The sequence below is a fragment of the Lates calcarifer genome, linkage group LG16_LG22, assembly GCF_001640805.2.
Source record: "Lates calcarifer isolate ASB-BC8 linkage group LG16_LG22, TLL_Latcal_v3, whole genome shotgun sequence".
Classification (NCBI taxonomy): Eukaryota; Metazoa; Chordata; class Actinopteri; family Centropomidae; genus Lates; species Lates calcarifer.
The window spans coordinates 16,320,517-16,340,191 of NC_066848.1; the positions used below are offsets into that span (position 1 = coordinate 16,320,517).

General features: G+C 40.4%; 1 protein-coding gene across 3 annotated transcripts in view; it reads right to left on the minus strand.

The window, feature by feature from the left end:
• Nucleotides 1–775: 775 nt before the first annotated feature.
• The window catches only part of ugp2b (UDP-glucose pyrophosphorylase 2b), a 31,198-nt gene continuing 12,298 nt past the window's right edge, over nt 776–19,675 (minus strand). For all 3 annotated transcript variants that reach the window (XM_018661372.2, XM_018661383.2, XM_018661363.2), the window contains exons 4-10: nt 17,244–17,429; nt 12,404–12,537; nt 8,877–9,174; nt 8,237–8,434; nt 4,807–5,049; nt 4,428–4,532; nt 776–3,322 (exon numbers count right to left, since the gene is read on the minus strand). In XM_018661372.2, coding sequence (XP_018516888.1) covers nt 3,215–3,322; nt 4,428–4,532; nt 4,807–5,049; nt 8,237–8,434; nt 8,877–9,174; nt 12,404–12,537; nt 17,244–17,429 — 1,272 coding nt within the window. In that variant the 3' untranslated portion in view covers nt 776–3,214. The remainder of the gene's footprint in view (nt 3,323–4,427; nt 4,533–4,806; nt 5,050–8,236; nt 8,435–8,876; nt 9,175–12,403; nt 12,538–17,243; nt 17,430–19,675) is intronic.

The window sequence follows — 19,675 nt, forward strand, 5'->3', positions numbered from 1 at the left end:
AACATTTCTTTGTTGTATCAAGGTACTATTACAATCCTGCTGACTGTAATGAGTAATAATGAAGGGGAGCTGCAGTATGATGTTGTTTCACATGGGTTAGATACAAATATTTCCCTTGAATCAGGATCCTGCCACATGTTTATCTGAGGGCAGTCAGGATGTTGTTAGAGCTACTTCTTAGATGTTTGTCAGGGGAAATTAAAGCATGCATGTCTCATAGATCTCTGATGGCAGATTGTGGTGGCTCGTCTTTGGGGGATTTCTGCCTCATGATAAGACTTAATAATAGTTATTACAAGATGGTGCTAAAACCTTTTTTTGTTTGTTTTTTGGCCTCTTGGGGCAGCTCAACAAGTTGTAAACATAACACTGACACATGCCTAGTACTGACGGAAATACAATGGCTGTCTGAAACCTGCTGAAAGCACTACTGTAGTACACATCATGCATAAGAAATTATTCTTGTTGTGCAGGCCATGTAAATGTAGCTTCATGGTTTCAGTTCTGACCTGAACCTGTCCATATTCAGAACAGCACATTAAATGTGAGGACATGATGTCGTCAAACTATTGAAATGATACAGAACTGTAGCCATTATACAGTTAATTTTATTCCCTTAATCGAATAACTTTCATCTTTAATCCTGTAGGCATACACAATATTTAGGTTTGGATAGCCAATACGAATGATACTGGACTTAATCCTAGCTCTGGATGAGTTTACTGATGAATGAAGTGATAGTGGGTGCACAGACACAAGAGATAACACAGCATGCTCAGTATTTCATATTGCACTTTATTCAGCTCCGAGGAGGCAGAACTGGACTGGGCTGAGACCTCGTCACTGTCACAGATCAACACTTATTGCTTTCAGGCTCTCGGTCCGCACGTCATCGGACTCACCTCAAGTAATTCTCACACTGAAATTCGTACGTTTTTAAAATGTCCTGTCTTTTGCTTTGTGTGAAGCGTTAACGCTGGATGACAGGGTGGACAGAGGATAAAGGAGAGATTTGACACAGTAATGGAGGCGTGAGGTTTCATACAACATGAATGTCAAAACGTGAACAAACATACTGGATAAAAACACAAAATAATGCACAATGTGATATATATATTTTTTAAATCATCTGCATCACACTGGGACTGTACAAATAAAGGTCCTCACTTTAAAATGATAGAATTTCAACTATTACATAGAATTTCACGGCATCGTTCTCATGCCTGGATATGGATCATTACAGTCCAAAAGCTACAGGGCAGAACAAGGAGACGGAGGTTGTTCAGGCATCACCTGGGTAACATGTTAGTTCCTCTTCTATGGCACAAACTCCTGTCCCAGTCTGGACACTGGAGGTGTAAATATATCCAGTAGAAGTACGTCCTACGGTCTGTAATGTGGAAGTCATAGTTGTCACTGCTCTGGTAGAAGGTTAACAATTTATTTCTTAGCACAGACTTCACTTCAGGCTTGATTTCCACATGGTTCCACAAATTCATAATGTGCTGTTGTTCTGTTCAAAACTGGATTCCCGAAGTTTGGTGACTTTTAAGTTAACACTGCACTAATTCACATTTTTATTTTAAAGATGGATCAAATGGCTACTTGTGTGTGAGAGGTGCTGCTCGTAGGGATAACCCCAGATAGTTATGGTTGGACTCTGCAGTTTATCTCCGCTTTAAAGAGCTTGTTTTTGTGTGTGTGTGTGTCTGTGTCTGTGTGTTTGTTTAAGCTCATTGTTTTGGTTTCCTAGCTTGCAATGTTTTTGGTTAAGTCTCTTATTATTATCAGTGCAGTTTTCAGACACACCAGGCAGCTGTTTCCAGCAAAATGATCCAATAAACCCACTGTATGCTACCTGCCCAACACTAAATCACAGACAAGGTTAGTAAAGAAAATCAAAATTAATGCGTGTTTCCATTCACTGCTGCTGGTAATTCTCCAGCTAGGTGCTATTAAACATCACAGAAGAAGAGAGCACAGTGAGATGACCATTAAAACAGCTCCAGTACAACCTCAAATGACCGATTTGGTTTTCATCTATTCATTTGAGGAACATTTTGTCTGACACAGTGTTTAGTCTCTTCAGTGGAGCCACATGCTTTAAGTACATCATGAAGTATGTTTCCATTGCACTTTGTCACATTTCTTTCTTTTGTTCATTCATTTATTCAGTCATAAATGTGCGGTAGCCAAGATCATTGTTTTTGGTGAGACAGGATGACGACGACAACTCTTGGCAGATTACATCATCTACAATTAGTCTAGAATGGATAATATGTCTGAGGCATGAGGCCAGTTTTGGAGTCATTTTAGCACTTTTTTAAAAATTTGACTTATCACAGAACAATATAGTGGCTCAGTGAAGGGTTGTGTGTGTGTGTGTGTGTGTGTGTGTGGGGGGGGGGGGGGGGTTATCTCCCATAGTTTAGGTTAGCTGAACTGGAAACCAAATTGCCTGTGAAGTGTGATACTTGTATGTTTTTAGGTCTGTGATAGACTGGAGAGCTGCGACAGGCTCCAGCTCCAGATATAGATAATAGATAAATGGCCAAAATATAAGAGCACATTATTTCACTTGAACATATCTTATCACAGCTGAATTGTAGAACCATGTTGAGTCCCATAGCATGGTCTTTGTGCTTGAAATAAACTGTCAAAAGTCCTCCATAACTTCAAAAACCATGACTTTACCTCTCTATGTAAGTACACTATGTGATTGCATTAGCGGTGCTGTAAGTGCACACTGAGGATGAAGATGATAAAATGATCACATTTGTTCTTTGATGTGTTAGTATCCTTATTAATATCTATTATGAGTCTATTTGGCAGGTTTATTTTCTGGTCAGTAAACAGTCAAAATCACCAGTGAAAAGAAAAATAAAATAAAATCTGATCTATTGTTTTTCCCTCTATTATATTTTCAGCTATGACTAGCTCATTATTAATACTATTAAAGGTTTGTGTTATATAATAAACAGCCTATAGAGGGCAGTATGTGTAAGCTACAAACACTCCCAACAACCAACCATGTAAACTACTGCTAATGTTGAGACTGCAGAGTAGCACTGCACATGCAATCACACACAGCCTTCAGGAAAAAGCCTCTTCCTCTCACAATCTGTTGGTGTCGTGTAAACATGACAAATGGGTCACATGACTGGGATAAAGCCGACTACGTCACATGATGGAGTGGGGTGGGATGAAAAAGGCCTCAGTGGTCCAGGATGCGGAGGTTGCCGGACACGATTTTGTTTTCCAGCATGGAGCCGGCCGGAATATCGATGCGATCTCCGTGGTTGGCAATGATGATGACGGTGCCCTGTAAGGAAGAGGAGTGACAGGTTTAGTTCCCTTACTCAAGTGAGATGTAAAAATACTCCCTTTACATGTAAAAGTCCTGCATTCAAAACCATACTGAGTAACAGTATGTGCTTAAAGTATCAAAAGCAAAGTTGGTTATTCTGCAACTCTCAGTCACAAATCTGTTTTCAGTTAGTTTCTCTAATCATTGACTTTTTTGTGAAATAGTTGCTAATTTACCTCAGATGTCTGTAAATAGTTGGTAATTTAGTTTTTTCCATCTGAAATTTACAAAACAGTTTTTTTGACCCCCAAAAAGGCAGAACTGACAGCATTACATTCACTGACCACTGTTTTACCTACAAAACATGATCAACTTATATGGAAAAAGAACATTGGACTCTGAAATGAAACGTGTAGAGGAAAAATAAAGTCGCTTAAAATAGAAATATTCAAGCACAATTTTGAGGCGCTTGTACTGTACTTTACAGTACTGTAAACTTGTACTGTACAGTACCTTACATAAATGACATTACTTTCCAGCTCTGGATTAGTTTTTGTTCATCAGTCAGAAACAATGGCAGGATGACATTTTCAAACCAGGATTAAATTAAAGTAATAAATCAGTAACATCCATCAGTATAAATAATGTTAACACTGAAAGCTTATGTTATTTTCTCATTCCATCTTTGTTAAAATGTACATAATCTGAGAGATTAAATTATCATTTAATAAGATTATAATCTCTGAGGATTGCATTTAGTGAAATTTAAAGATTTTCTCCACCTTTTCACTCACAGCTGTACACAGCTCAGTGTGTTTTCTGGACTCTCACAGGAACACAAAACCTAAAAGTCCTTTTAAGAGCCACAGTATATCTCTAGCATCTTGTAGCATCAGTGTGGGCACCAGAATGAATAATGCAGAGGTCTCTCTGGGTTATCATGCAAAATCAGAGAGACTTCTGCACATTTGGAGCAAATGTAAATTTAATGTTGTGGCTGAGTTCCATTTATGCCCTTAAAACCTTTAAAAACCCAATTTTATTTTACACAGAAGTTCAGAGCAACAAAACAAAATTTTCCTTATTTCCAGTAAAACTTCATTTGAGTGAAGATGTTTACCTTGAGCGAGACGTTTTTCCCAAAGGTGACGTCTCCTGATACTGTCAGGTGGTCGAGCTCCAGCATGTCTGGGATGCTCTCGAAGCGGGTCAGGTACTCCTGAACCTGATGACATTAGAGAGACGGACATTAGAGGAAATGTGTTTATCCTGCTGTGTGAGTCAGGATCAGGATTTATTTGATCACTTTCAGCTTGATTAAAAAAAAATAGCCACTGAACCTTATTTTAAACCGTAGTTAAGAGCGTGACTCTGGGTGATGTGCACTTTTAAATGAGCTGAAGTCAAACTCCTAGTGGATGGATTTCCATGATTTTTTTTGTGCAGTTGTTCAAATCATAAAACTTCCCATACAGTCCAAAATAACAGAGCTCACTTACCTTGGTGAAGGAGCTGCCCAGTTTGACGTGTGGCGTTGTTGGGAACTCTCTCTTGGGGCTCATGGTGAGAGAGCCGGCCTCCAGGCTGTACAGGTTGGACATGACCAGCAGCAGGTCCGACGTGGTTTTAACAGGCAGGAAGCGGCTGCGAGGTACGTTTATTCCCAGGGCGTTGTCGAAACATTTGATGGCTGCGCCGACCGCTGTCTCCAGCTGGACGACATTCTGTCCACCGTCAAGTGTCTGATGGCATGAGAGATAAGAGAGAGAACGTGTTGGTTACTGTGAAAAATTTACTTGATTTAGAAAAAAAAAAAAAAAACAGCCTGAGGAAGAACAAGAAATGTTTGCACTTAGTGTTCTGATTATCTCACCAAGACAGAGTTGTTTTCTCACACACACATATAAAGCACTACTTGAGCAAAACTGTTGAGATTTGAATTCAGTAATGAACAACAAGGAGCCAGAAACAACAACAACAACAACAACAAAACAAACAAACTGGGATTCTCCAAAAAACAAACTGACTTAGGTCAATTTCCACATTCAACATTTAATATATTTTACATTAAAACACAAAACAAAAAAGCTAAATTATGTTACATAACTCCCAACTGTAGAGGGTGAATCTGAGTTACTTTTGTGAGCTGACTGCTCCAAATTTTAATTTGTCCAAAACTTTGCTTTGTGATCAAATAGTTGCAGAAATTGTGACATTTACATCAGCCTCAGCTGTACTCTGTGTTTAACTGCTGATAAGCAAATATTAGCATGCTAACAAGCTAAACTAAGATAGTAAACATTGTAAAACATACCTGCTAAAATCAGCATATTAGCACGGTCATTGTGATTTATATTTTTGCCCAGAGGGAGGACTGTGCACTTTGTCCTCCATCACTTACAACACTTTACCCTTGTGTGGTCACCTGACTATTTTAAGACTGGAGTAGTTGTGAACCTTTCCTTAAAGAGGCAGTAAAGCTTCTTAAAACCACACAGTTTAATCTGATGCTTTGACTGATATTAGACTGAAAGGTTTCATAGGGCAACAATGATGTGATGATATAACTATCAGCAGGAGTTATGTAACGTTCACAGACGTTTTTATCTTAAGTGTCTCTCAGTGCCACAAGTGCACACAGTTTGAACATGTGTGTGGCTGTAATAGGAACCATCCTCTTGAACTTTGTAGTTTTAGTGCTGTACTTTTACCTAGAAGGTGCCACACACCCTTACATAAAGCCACACAGTTATCATCAGTTACATAACACTCACTATGTCACGGTGTGTGATTTTGTAACCACAGGCTGGAAAATTACATCTATAGGCTGAGAAAGCAATAATCAGGAATGAGGCTGAGGTTCAGCAGTGAATTTATTACACTGCTTGCAGATTTGCATACCCCCGAGGTGGTGCTTCTACACTGAGGGAGGGAGAGGTGAGCACAACCAAAACAACATCAAGTCACATCGAGTCTAATTTGTTTGCTGCGCTGCTTTTAACAGGACTGCTCTGTCACTGAGAGCTGTGGAGGACAACAAAGGATAAACATGTACAAGGAAGACAGAGTTTTAAAATGATGCTCGAACAAATCACGCTACAAGATTAAATTCGACTGATTAAGCATTTCCTCAGATGGTTCCTTCATGGTAACTCAAGCAGCACATTTTTTGTTGCTGCCTCACTTTTCCTTTAATTTCTTTGAACCACTCTTTGCTTAATTAAAAAGAAAATTAACAATATGGAAGTGTGTGTGTGAGAGAGAGAGAGAGACACCACCCAGCTCAGTAAGTAGAGCGGAATGAGAGGCGGCTTTAAATTTTAAGTCACACAAGTGGCCTTTGAAATAACGTGTTTGTGAGGGAAATTAAACTTTTACATTCATCTCTGGTTCTCTTATGGCATCAAACACACACAAACACACACACAGCTGAAACTGGAGTCCAAGTAGGGCAGATGAGCTACTAGAGAGGTGACCGGAAAACTGGATTGGTTTGAAGCTCTTTTCCTCTCCTTTGTATGCAAAAACTTCACAACAGCAAACGGCTCAGAAAGTGGAGCTGTACAGGACGGCAGAAACAGAGCTGAGAGGCTTTCCGATAAGAGTTTCCTTCCCTTTTTTTTTTTTAAAGCAAGATATGATTTATTCATAAGTGGTGGTCTCTGTAGAGGAGAGTGGTGCAGATATCTCTTTGCTCCAACGTGAGAGAATAGACACAATAAAATAGCACAGATGATATTATTCCGGGAGCTCGGCTGGTTATTTAGAGTGAATAGTTTCATCTGAACATCTATTGCACAGTAATCCCCTCAAGGCTTCAGACTCACACATGGATGATCCAACAGCGGACTATCACAAAGACATATATGAGTCATTTCACTGTGATGGCTTCCATAATTTATTGGAAGAGAAGGGAGAGGAGGAAACATAAAGACTGGAGTATCTTGTAAGACAGCAAGACTTAATAGTATTCCTCCCACTGAGTCGACTGAGGAAATAAGCCTGTGTTGTTGTACAGAGGGGGAAATGTAGTCTGACTGTTAAGTCTGAAATTGACATGGTGCATCCCTCCTCAGACAAAACTGAGCCAAGTGTGACGCCCAAACTTAAAAACAAGATGATCCTCAGGGAAATTCTGTAGTTCTGTGGGAGCGTCTTTTTTTCTGCAATTTCTAGGAGGATTTATGGACATTTATTCACAGTGGACATTAGACATAATCATATCCTCAGATAGTGTAGGTCACACTGAATCTAGTCTGCATGTGCAGATTTGATTGAATTCACTCTGAGAATGAACTAAACTGTGGCTATTAAGTGTTAACTGTCTCCATGACATTCATGTCACAGCCACTGCTGCTGTTGCTGTGTTGCCACATTAGTGGATTAAACTGAAATAACTAACATCCTGTTGTTTTTAGAACACTGCCCTGAACTTTCCCCTCTCGCCTCACACAGCATGTCTCTCTATGCGCTCCCCCTTTCAACTCTCTTGTGACCCCTGTGGAGTCACACCTCACAGTTTGAAAACCTCAGGAACAGGAAGATTTATTTTGCTCATGTTAGCTGTCCTGCTGAGAGATATTGGAAAGCTGTATTAACCAGGCTCAGTCACCAAAATCTTTGTACACAGTGATGTGAGTACCATGTTTTCACAGTAATGATGGCTATATGTGATAAATGCCAGTCCTCAGAAGAAGAATTTTTTATGTGTACAACTTGTTTTGTTTCAACAGTTTTTGTTTTGATATGTTGATAGAAAAGTATTGACCAAACCAGTAAAATGTGGCTGGATGAACATTTTACACCTTGGTAAACCATACAAATAACTGAAAGCTATCCAAGGAAATTGAATTGATCACAGTGGGATTTTCTGGGATTTTTTTTTTCCTTTTCACCCTTGACTGTATTTTTTGTTCCCCGTTCACTCACCTTGGGGTTGACTATGATCTCCATGTCCATTGCCTTCTGTTCCTGCAGCCTCTTGATAGCAGCCAGAGAGATCCACAAGTTGTTTGTGTTGAAGATCTTGAACTTTGAAACTGACTTGAATTCGTCTACATGGGCCTTGGGCACTTGGGCGATCTCCAGCAGACGCAGTTTTCCTTCATACTGGATCAGTGTGCCACCCTGAAAATCAGAGTCAGCATTTTAACATCATGTTCTCTGCATGTGAATGATCGACTTCAAACTTAACGCTGACATTCCCCGTTTATACTGAGAGATTTTCCTGATCTTCAGAATGTGGTGGTTCCTGGTGTTAGTTTTCCACTCTGCTAGAAATCTTTTTTTATTAGTCATGCCATAATCCATAATCCATAATCCAAGCCATATTCCAGTTCAGTGAGTGGGGCTGTGCAGTGAATATGGATATGATACATTTTCATTTCAAAGATCTGTTTTTGTTGCATAAGACAAAGATGTGTTAAAATGACGCTGTACAAACTCGTACAGGGAACAAGGACAGAATATCACATCCATGTGTAACTAAGCTGTGCAAATGTTGTGACAGCATGAATCCACATACTAACTGTTACTATGTTTAAACCCAGTCCTCCCCTGCTCCACATACCTTGACGTCGGCACGCGTCTTGTCTGTCACTTCCATGACGAACTCGCAGCGCTTGCCGTTGGGCTGGCTGACCAGGTGGTGCAGGATGTGGAGGTCGACGGTGGCTCCCAGGTTGTCGATGTTAGACACAAAGATGTACTCCTTGCCCTGTGCAATCAGTTGGTCCAACAGGCCTGAGTTGTAGAAGCTGGCGTAGATGTCGCCGTGACCTGGAGGGTACCAGCCTTCTGTGTTTTGCCCAGTCATGGTCAAGCTTGTGGCCACAGGAAGGAGGGACTCTTTGTTGATGCGAGGGTACCTGAGCAATTAGATCAACCATCATGTCTTTGTTTTACTTTTTGGACATTAAGGGTTTATTGACAAACATTCAGCTGGATGATGACTCAGTATCATAATTTATTGTTACGGTTGGGTGGCATCAACAGGGGTTCATTTAAAATTAGATAGTTTAGCTTAATTTACTAAAAATACTTGAGCCAGATTTAAATGTTATCACATTTGTGTTGCACAATTTAAATCAATGACTTTGACGGTTGAATACGTTTCTTTGCTAAGCTCTATAAAAGTCTTTTTTCTGAACCTGAATCCTCTTCAAACTTCAGAATCACCATGAAACTTTCTGCTGGGTTTTCTTTTTTTTTCCTTTTTCCAAGGAAGTACATGCTTAATCCACAAACAAAAAATAGCTTTAATTACATCAGCCTCAAGTTTAAAGTTAATCATAGACCAGAGTTTGAATTGAAGTTTAAAAGCTGACTTTAATCTAGATTTAGAGAGGACTAAACCCAAATTTAAACCTGCCACTTGGAGGCAATGCAGCAACACAACATTAACACAATATCACTTTATACACTTGCTTTGGTTTTTACCAGTGAGTCTGCTGTGTCTTTCCACTATTTGGTGTTGAGCAGGTAGTGTGGCTTTACTGGTGCTTTCTGATTGAAAACAGCTGCCTGCTGTGCCTGAAAATTATACTTATGAATGTAATTACTTACAATGAACAAAAACAGTAAAACTAGGGGCTGTAAAACCAAAACAATGAGCTGAAAGATGCTAAATTGCTCCTTAGAACTGAGGGGAACCTTTATTTAAAACTAAGGTTTAAATTAAACTGGTTTATTTTAGAAGTAAAAATACTTAATTGCAATAATAAAATATAACATCTGAGAACCATTTTGTTTTTAATAATGCTGAATTTTATTTTTTTTTTAGCAGTTTCCTCCATTACTGTTAGTATGTCTATGATCTGTGTATTGTATATGTTATAATTACACACACACACACAAAACCAGATTAACTCACCCACTGCAAAGCTGTGAATCTAAGACTTATTAAGGAGATAAACAGCACAAAATGTTGCCCTTTGCAACATGAATTTCGTCTTTCTGTATCACTGTAGGATTTCAAACAACACCCTCATGAAGTAAACATTTTAAGTTTTTTCCAGGAAGACAGATGAGGCAACAAGCCAAAGAGTCCAAGTCATCATCGCTGTGTGCATTAAAACTGATCAAAGAGTTTCTAAGAAGGATCTGTGTCAGGTTGAATTAACAAACCTCATCGTGAGGAATAGCACTGAGTGGGAGCCGGCTGTGTTTTTGTCAGTTTGAGGATATGATGAGCTGGCCAGGTTAGGGCAGCTGCACAGCACAGGCACGAAGGCCTTTTTACTGGAGGATTTATTCCCGCTAACTGTTTCAGATGAGTGGATTTGATATGAGTTTGTAGACTTCAAAGGGTTTATGTTATCTCAGACCCAAGTCTGAGAACATTTTGTTACTTCCATAGAAATGATTTTCCTGTTGTGGATCCAATATTGCTGCCTAGTTAGTTAGTCAGTTTGCCTTTTCTCACACCTCTTCTTAAGGTTAAGATACATTTGGGTGGCTGTGGTTCAGGAGGTAGAGCGGGTTCCCCACAAATCACATAGTCAGTGGTTTGATCCCTGGCTCCTCCAGTCTGTGTGCCAAAGTATCCTTGGGCAAGATACTGAACCTTAAATTGCCCCTGATGTATCATGGTATGTAAGTGTGTGTGCATGTGCTTACAGTGCTATATATAGATACTAATATATATAGATATGCTAAACTAAAAAGACTGAAACTAAAGATATCCACCTGATTTGTTTGACACAGACTGCTGAGGCCTCCTACATGTTACAAAGAGGTCCTAGTCTTGCTACTGTATAAGGACATAAGCTTTAGCAACACACATTTGTATGAACACACACACATTGTTGGAATCTGTCCAAACCTGCACTGCCTTAAGGAAGCTGCTGGATTTTTTTGCTGTATTAAATTCCACCCCAAAGAAGCCAAGCCAAATATTAAAACTTCAGTGTCGAGTACCAATAAGCTGTTTGCGCCCTCTGTTTGCACAACTCTAAAAAGACAAAGTTGTGTGATTACACCAGCATCTAATGATTATTTTCATCACTGATTCATTTGCCAATAATTTTCTTGAGTAATTGATAACTGTAACCCAAAAATATTCCATTTAATATGATATAAACAGAGAAAAGCAGGAAATCTTCACATAAAAGAGGCTGAAAACATTTTCTTTTCCACTTGCATAAAAAGAAGTAACAACCAACCAATTATTAGTATAGTTTCTGATTATATTTCTGTCATTTACTACTGGTGTACTTTATTGCTTTTTTTTTTTTTTTAACTTAATATATAGAAGAGGATAGCTGTATTAGTGACAGTATATTTAGCAGGATGTGCATTTAGAATGAACTTGAATGTTGATTATTTATTCTGCTCATCACTTTGGCAGGTAACAAGGGAGTTTGGCTAAAAAATAAATGAAAGTGGCTGGACAGTTTTTGGGTTTGTCAGGGTGGATAAAACAAATTGTTTCCTCTCATAAACCATAACACCAGATAGTGTGACACGCAGCTGAATTTAATTTGCCTTTTATGAATTACTCTCACGACATCGACCACAGACTTCTCTTCGTTCTCCTATTGATTGACGCTTCAGCTTTTCAACCACTTTCTCTGTGCTGACATTACATCCTAGAGCTACCCTGCTGCTGTCCAAAACTGCTTTGTACTACACTCCTTCAGGCACACAACATACAAGTGCTCTAAATAATTCAAGGGAAATAGTAAAAAGCGAGTTCCACTTGACTGACAAATTAGAGACACCAGGGTATTAAATATTAACATCTCTTTCCATACATTACATGACATTTCCTGTCTGGATGCTGCTGCTCTTGACAGTTTTAGCACAGAATCAGGAGCAGCACACAGCAGGGGACTGTACAATACTGAATATGGAGCAGTTCATTATAAGAGGAAGCTGAGTATTAGGTTCAGTGCTGCTAACTGGTAGTGAAAATGTCTGATAAATCTGCCAATACTGATACAGATTTTTGTGTGATCTATGTCCAAGTCAGCATCCACTTAGTATCGGTTGATGTATCTGTGTGTATCAGCGTAGTGACTGAGAGGAGTGCTTGTACTGGGCCCATTGTCACTCAACACATCATTTATGTGACGTGTTATTAACGTGTTCTCTCACCTGCTCTGGTTAAAGGTGTGTATCTTGACGCGGTGGTGTGTGTATTTCTGCAGGATCTTCTTTGTGTCTTCATCTGTGTTGAAGGAGTTCATGAGGACCAAGGGCACATCTGTGTTGTAGGTCTTGTTCAGGTGCTGTGGGACGTTAGAAAACAGACACAGGGTATATAAATGTCAGCTACAGTTAGCTTTATTTATCCAGGGAAGACTGACTAAGCAGCAGCATCCTGGATGCAGCAACAGACAGTAAACACATTTCAAAGTAAACCTCAACAACACTGATTGGGGGTATAACAATGTTAAAGCTAAAGATAATGCAGATTGATGGAAATGTCAAAAATCTAAATTAACACGTATATGTGCTTAGGCTATGCCTTTTAGTTTAGAATGTGTAATAGTGGGCAGGCAGGTTTTTTAGGCACCAGGAAAGTAAATATTTGTGTATCCAAGTATGTATGTGTATGTGTATGTGTATGTATGTATTTCAGTGACCGCCATAGCAGTTGAGCTCGGTTTTATATGAGGAGTGACAGTAGCTGACAATACAGTAACTAACACGGAGTACAACAAAGAAATACTATTGAATTCCTGGATCAGTACGACACATAATAAATACTGAATAGAACAACAGCTCAGGAGGCAGTGTCCTGACAATATTTCTGCGTGATTAGAGTGAATATAAAGGAGGGAAATAATACCTGAGGAGAGATGGAAGCTTTTTTTTTGTTACCAAGATAAGAGAAAATTAAAGTGTGTGGAGGAAAAAGATGAGAAATTGGATATGAATCTGTAGGGAGACATTGCTGTGAGAAAGTTGTTAAAAAGTTGAATTTCCAGCCTATGACAGAAAATGATTGAATGATTAGACTTCTCTACACTAAAGCAAGAACATATTTTTGTTATAAATGAACCAGGATGGGTGTTGGCCTGACATCCACTTCACATATCATGTGACTTTGTAAAACTTCCCCACACCTTTCCTTGGAGCTGGTGGTTTCACAAGATGTAAAGAGTTCACCCTACTGATGTGTGCTCACACAAACTAAAAAAAGGATTACCTAACAACCTGCTTTCTAGTATGACAGTGGGTGTGACAGTGGATGCATGGCTGTAAAGACAGGAAGGATGACAATGACCGCTTTGAACATTTTGTCCTGTATTGAGCCAGTAACCAGTGCTATTGTGCAGCACTGTGCATTTACTGAATACAATGTCATTTCAAATCCTTTTCCACTATGCCAGGAATAAGATTTTGGTGGGGAGGTACTGAAAAACAGTTTATTGTTTGACCTATAAACTGTCAAGAAATAGTCAAAAAATTTAATTTTTACCAGAATCCAGTATCTCATTTTATCAGACAGCTGTCAACAGCCCAAAACTCAAAGATATTCACCTTAGTGGGTGTTTGGCGTAAGGATAACTAAAACAACAGAGTGATTATCAAAATTGCTGCCAATTCACTTTTCTCTCACCTAATTGATTGATGGACTAAAAATATTGCTGGCATCCTGAGTGCAAGCTGCTGCCCTGTTTTCCAGGATTAAGTATTTCTGTTGGACTGCTTCTGTAACTGATGATAGAAAAAGATGTTTCAATGTGCACAGCATTTTTTACAGATGACTCACATCAGGTCTGGAGAGCTCTGATCTTAAAAACTGCCCTGTACCTGTGGACTATGTCAAGATATCCTGAGCAAAGACTTGCATATAAGATTGAAACAACCACTTTCATATTTCCTGAAAGGATGGCTTCCACAGATGCCCAAGTCTGTCTTAGAACAATAGTCAGGTGAGAATATATTTGCTTGCTGTAGTAATTCTTCCTGTTCATATGAACCTTCTTATCAAGCTCCAATATAAGAGATGAAGGGGAGAATCCACATTTCTGGTTCTTCTGCGGCTTCATCAGTCTGAATTTGACAAATAATAAATGTATCTTATAAAATGATTGACTTTTTAGCATGATATTCCCTCTTTTTGTTTCATATAGAGCTCCTCTGCAGCTCAATATGGAAATACTGTCCAGAGAAACACAAAGACAAAATTCTGTGCTAAAGAGACTGAAATTTTGGAAGATATCCACTTGATTTGTCAAACTCAGACTGCTCAAATCTCATAATACCTTAGAGAAACTTTCTAATACATCCCACCTAACACCTGTATATAAAGTATGGGCATGTATTGTTTTAAAACAGACATGAAAATTAGGAACTTCCTTACTTAACTTTCTTAACCTAACAGATCTAGTAAGAAGACGGTCACTCAGGTGAGGCAGTAAATCTTCAGCAGCCAGGTGGCGACATTCCAGTAAGCCTGAGTTTTATCTAACCTTCCACGTCTACTCTCAGTGAGGGTGTACAGGTCTTTCTGCTGAAATGGTCCAAAATAAACTTGCGTGAGGCAGCGTGGTGGCTGAGAGGGGCCGTTCTCACACAGGAGACGTGGTTATGGGGTCAGTGTGTGTGTGTGTGTGTGTGTGTGTGTGCGTGCGTGCGTGCGTGCGTGCGCGCGTGCGCATGGGATCCATTTTCTCTCGTCCTAAATAGGCTGATTCAGTCAGGAGGTAATCTGACCAGACCTGAGCAGAAAATGGAGAGCAGCGGCTCGGACACAGAGAGAGCAGTGTGTCGGGAGGAGAGAGGCGTCCCGAGAGGCCATTATGAAACACACACAAATACAATGCAGCCACACACACACACCCAATATAAACTCAGTTACACTACACTGCACACTCCAAAGCTCTGGCATCATCATCTGACAAACTTGTGATAGCTGAATTAATGTTGAGGCTAAAAACTGTCTCAAAACTTTAACCTCACTTCAATCAGTATCTAATTCTCCTAAAATGAATCAGTTAACTGTAGTCAGTATGGGGTAGTCCAATCTGAGTCAAGAGCTTGACTGTATGGCTTACACAGGGAATAAGGTTTTTTTTCTTTATTGTACATGCCATTTCTTGATGTATGATCAGGTACAAATATGTACATGCCCCCCCAAACACACACTCCTCTCCTCCAACACAGCTTTCTCTGTTTCCCTGCCAATCCCGCAAACCTGCCCTTCCGCACGCCAACAGATCCTCTTTCACTACAACTCCCCCCAGATATCACACTGAACTCCTTTCAAAAGACCCACTTTTCAAAAAGCGCATGTCTCTCCCCTGGCGCCTCAGAGTAGTAATAAGAGGCTTGTGTCTGGAGGAAGCTACATACGCAACATTGTGTAGAGAAAGGAAACATTTTTCTGTACTTCTTGTCGCTTGGAGTAATAAGTCTCAGCTTCAATTAAGGGATTATCAGACACTATTCAAACATCACTTCATCAGGGCGAAACAACACCAGAAGGCGCAGATGTTTGTATTACATCACATCCTCCTCCTCTGCTCCACCTATCCCGACATCACAGCCACATCATGTGCGCTGGTGTGGCAACCAGCCATTTCACTGGTACATGAGTTAGGCAACTTGCAACTATCCTGCTGCCAAATCTGGACCACAGTAACAATGTGGTCTGTAAAGGTGGGCTGCCAGCTGTAAAAATTAAAGCTAATTTCTAAACTAAAGCTAAGTATCAAATTAAAGCTATTATCCACTGATGTATTTATGGGCGCAGGAGGGGGGTTTTCATGACAGCAAAAAATAAAAACATCCAACTGAAAAAAACACTGTGAGATGAGAACAACGACCAAGAGCTTAGAGACCACGAGAGCCTGAATGGAGTCAATATTTCTAGATCCATAAACAGTTTACATGGTTTTTATGCCTGATTTAAATTGCTTCTTTCACCAGTAAAGTTTGGTGACAGGGTGAAAAGTTTTGGGTGAAAATGTACTCCTGCGTGTACGTGATTAAAACCCTGTGTCAGTTCCGCTCTGCCCTTCGCTGTGAAGAAGTGAGAGTAGTCCTCCCACTTTCTCTGAGTCACTCATAAGTCAGTCTGGTATTGCCTGTCCTGCTAAATCTGTGCCAGCACATGAGGCAGGTATGGCGCAACTCACTCACTCAAATCACTCGGACGGTATGAATTTCTTAAACTAATCCAAACAGTCGAGACCAGTAAGAATATTTGGAACCAGGTCAGTAAAAATGTGGTCTGGTAAATTAAAACAATCCACAGACTGAACAAACCAGACCTGCCTTTCTGCAAAAAAACCAAATCTCTGTAAAGTCTTCTATTATTAGCGTACAGTTTGAGATGCTGGCAGTGTAATTGCACTGGTTCAAGTACCACCTGTGTCCGTGAAGTAAGTAATATTTTACAACCGAATTTAATTAACTTAAATCCTACAAGAACTGATGTTTATAGCCATGTTTTAGCATTGACATATTAGCATCTAATATGGCAAATACAGTTTTCTGTTACACCTGGCAGATATGGAACAACAGCAGCATTTGTTAAGAGTTGTGTCTCTGGTCATTTGAATTGGATATAAGAAATACATCTGCCTGTTCAGCTGCTAAATGCTCCACTGTAAATCAGCTAGCTGCTAACTTTATCTGCCGTTTGGGTGCAGGTGGTTTCCAGTGTTTTTTTTTTCCCCCACGGCTTTTGCCATGCTGATGAGAACTGTAAGAACGAAACAAAACACATGATACGTAGGAATGATGTAAATCCCTTTTAAGAATAAAACAGTCACCCATGAGGATATCTTACAAAAAGATGGATGGCAACGGCAACAGTAGTCTTTGCCTATTAAATTCTTTTACAGCATTTTATAGACTGAGGTGTGTATTTTAGAGCTATTGGACAATGAAGCCTTCCAATTTCTATTCGCCATCCCCCATCAGAGTGCTGCCCCACTCTTTAAGGCCTTTAAAGTCTGTTACTGAAGAGTTTCTGTACCTCAATCTGCTGCACAGTGAGGTCCAGGAAGGTGTTCTCGTTGCGGACGCTGATCAGGCTCTTGGGGCCCTTACATCCCATGCTGGTGCCCAGGCCTCCATTCAGCTTCACCACCACCAGTTTGTTCAAGCTGTCAGCCACGTTGTCTGGGAGGCCTCGAGCTGCGATCTTATCGTACGGCTGGATCTGGAGGAGGAGGAAGAGAGAGAGAGAGAGGGAGAACAGGATTTTTAGTGCTTATTGCAAACAAACTGGTGATATTAACATTTTTAGAGATGCAGAGCAGAACCTATAATGGCTGCGAGTGTGGGCTGATTGATTACCAGTTGAGTAATGTAATGGGGCTGAATGGATGTGGAAATGCGAAAATGTCACAAATTGTTCATTTGTTCTGCTCCAAATTGCTTTTTTGAAACAAGAAATGCTGCATGCGTAAAATACAAAAGACACAACAACATAGCGCACATTTTGTGGCATGTTTTAGTGTGAATGGTGCAGATAATAGCAATCACAATGACTTAATGTACAGTCTTCAGCACTTCTGTTGTCAAGGCAGCACAAATCATTGGAGTATGGTGTGTGTGAGTGAGTGAAGCCACATTACTGGGTCAATACTCCAGCTCTCACATCAGCATATTCACACATCATGTATTGACTTCTTTCATTCTCTCCCACAGAGCAGTAAGGAGTGAGGGGACTATAAGAAAGAGGATGTGACAGTGGTTTGTGTAAATTCACAGAAATGTTCCAAATCTGCAGCAGGAGCAGTTTTCACCAGAAACTCACTGGTTCCCCACTGTTGTGTTTCACCTCAAAATTTTTTTAATCCAGCTTGAATGAATTTCATTCTTTCACGAGAGATTCTTAAAACCAAGACAAAAAACTGCGAGCAATGTGCAGAGGCATCCAGGGACACTAAATTCTAACCAGATGTTACAACAGCTTTTTGTTGTTAGGATGTGAGTGAGCGGGTCAGTGTGAAAATCTACCTCTGTGTGAGTTTGCCTGCATATTTCTAAAATATTTCTAAAGTGCTGTCTTTGTGTGTGTGTGTGTGTGTGAGAGAGAGAGAGAGAGAGAGAGAGAAAGGGGAGAGAATATCAAAAGGCCGGGGGTCACCCTGTGTTTTTTCCTGCTAAAAGCACAGGAGCTACCAATCAGTGACAGCGGACACATAGCAGACCTCATGATGGAAACAGAGGTCTCTCCTCTGGTGTTTGCCCCCCCTCCCACCCCTCCTCACCCCACACGGAGGATGCGGTTACAAACACAACGGACAACCTCGACGCAGCTGCCACTCACTCTCTGTCCTTCACAGAGATGGGAAGCAGGCACGATGGAGGGCAAAAGATGTTTCATGGTCAAAGCTTTTAGGATGTGTCAAGGGACGTGCAAGAAAATGACGCAGATAGGCGATGGGGCACACACTGCTGACGGCACAGCACACAACAGCATTGACTGATACTAAAAAAAAGACAGCAAGAAAATCAGGGGGAAGGGTGGAGCTGTTGGTGTGTGTTTAGTCATACTGAGTGAATTTTCTTTGAGCTGGGATCCCCATCCTACCCCTGTACCCCCGGAGGGAAACAGCTTTCACTCCCAGATGTTCAATTCCCTTTCCAAGACTGTACAGATGGGGACTACTTTTCCCCTTCCCTCCTGCGTGTGTGTGTGTGTGTGTGTGTTTACTGCTAGTTAACACAACACTCAGTGGCCTGCAGAGAACACCTCTTTGACCAGGCTGCTGATTAAACCTACTTCTTTATTATTACCTCCACCAAGGAGGTAATGTTTTCACCCGTGTCTGTTTGCTGGTTTGTTTGATTGGTTATTTATTTGTCAGCAGGATTACACAAAAAGTACAGAACCAATTTGCACTGAAACTTTGTTGAAGGATGGGGCATGGGCCAAAGAGCAACCCATTACATTTTGGTGCAGATCCAGCTCAAGGGGCGGTTATGACATCTGTATGCTCTACCAAGTGCCATTCCAGTCTTTAATTCTAAATCAGTTCTGGTGCAGGCTCCTGTTTTTATTATCCACCTTGACTGACAATGTGCTGTCAGCTGTCGGAGTGAGCACCTAAAAGAAATCCACAGCATGTTTTATCTGTAGCAAAGGGAGCCCAGTGATGGATTATGGTTTTGGATTGACTCACACACACGCCAGCAGGATTTGAGATGTTATACAACTAAAATATGGTTTGCGCAGCATGTTAATCAGCATCAGTGGAAGAGGGACGATGTCTACAACATTACCACTAAAGTGCAGTGGAATCAAATGTTGATCTAACTGAGAGAACTGCAGAACTAGATGTTCAATATGTTGTTGACTTATTTTCAGTGGTAAGAAAATTAGCACAGTGCCTCCTGGATGTGGCCTCTGATTTGAAGGTGACGTGTCTTTGGAGTGTAGGAGTGGATTTCCTGTAT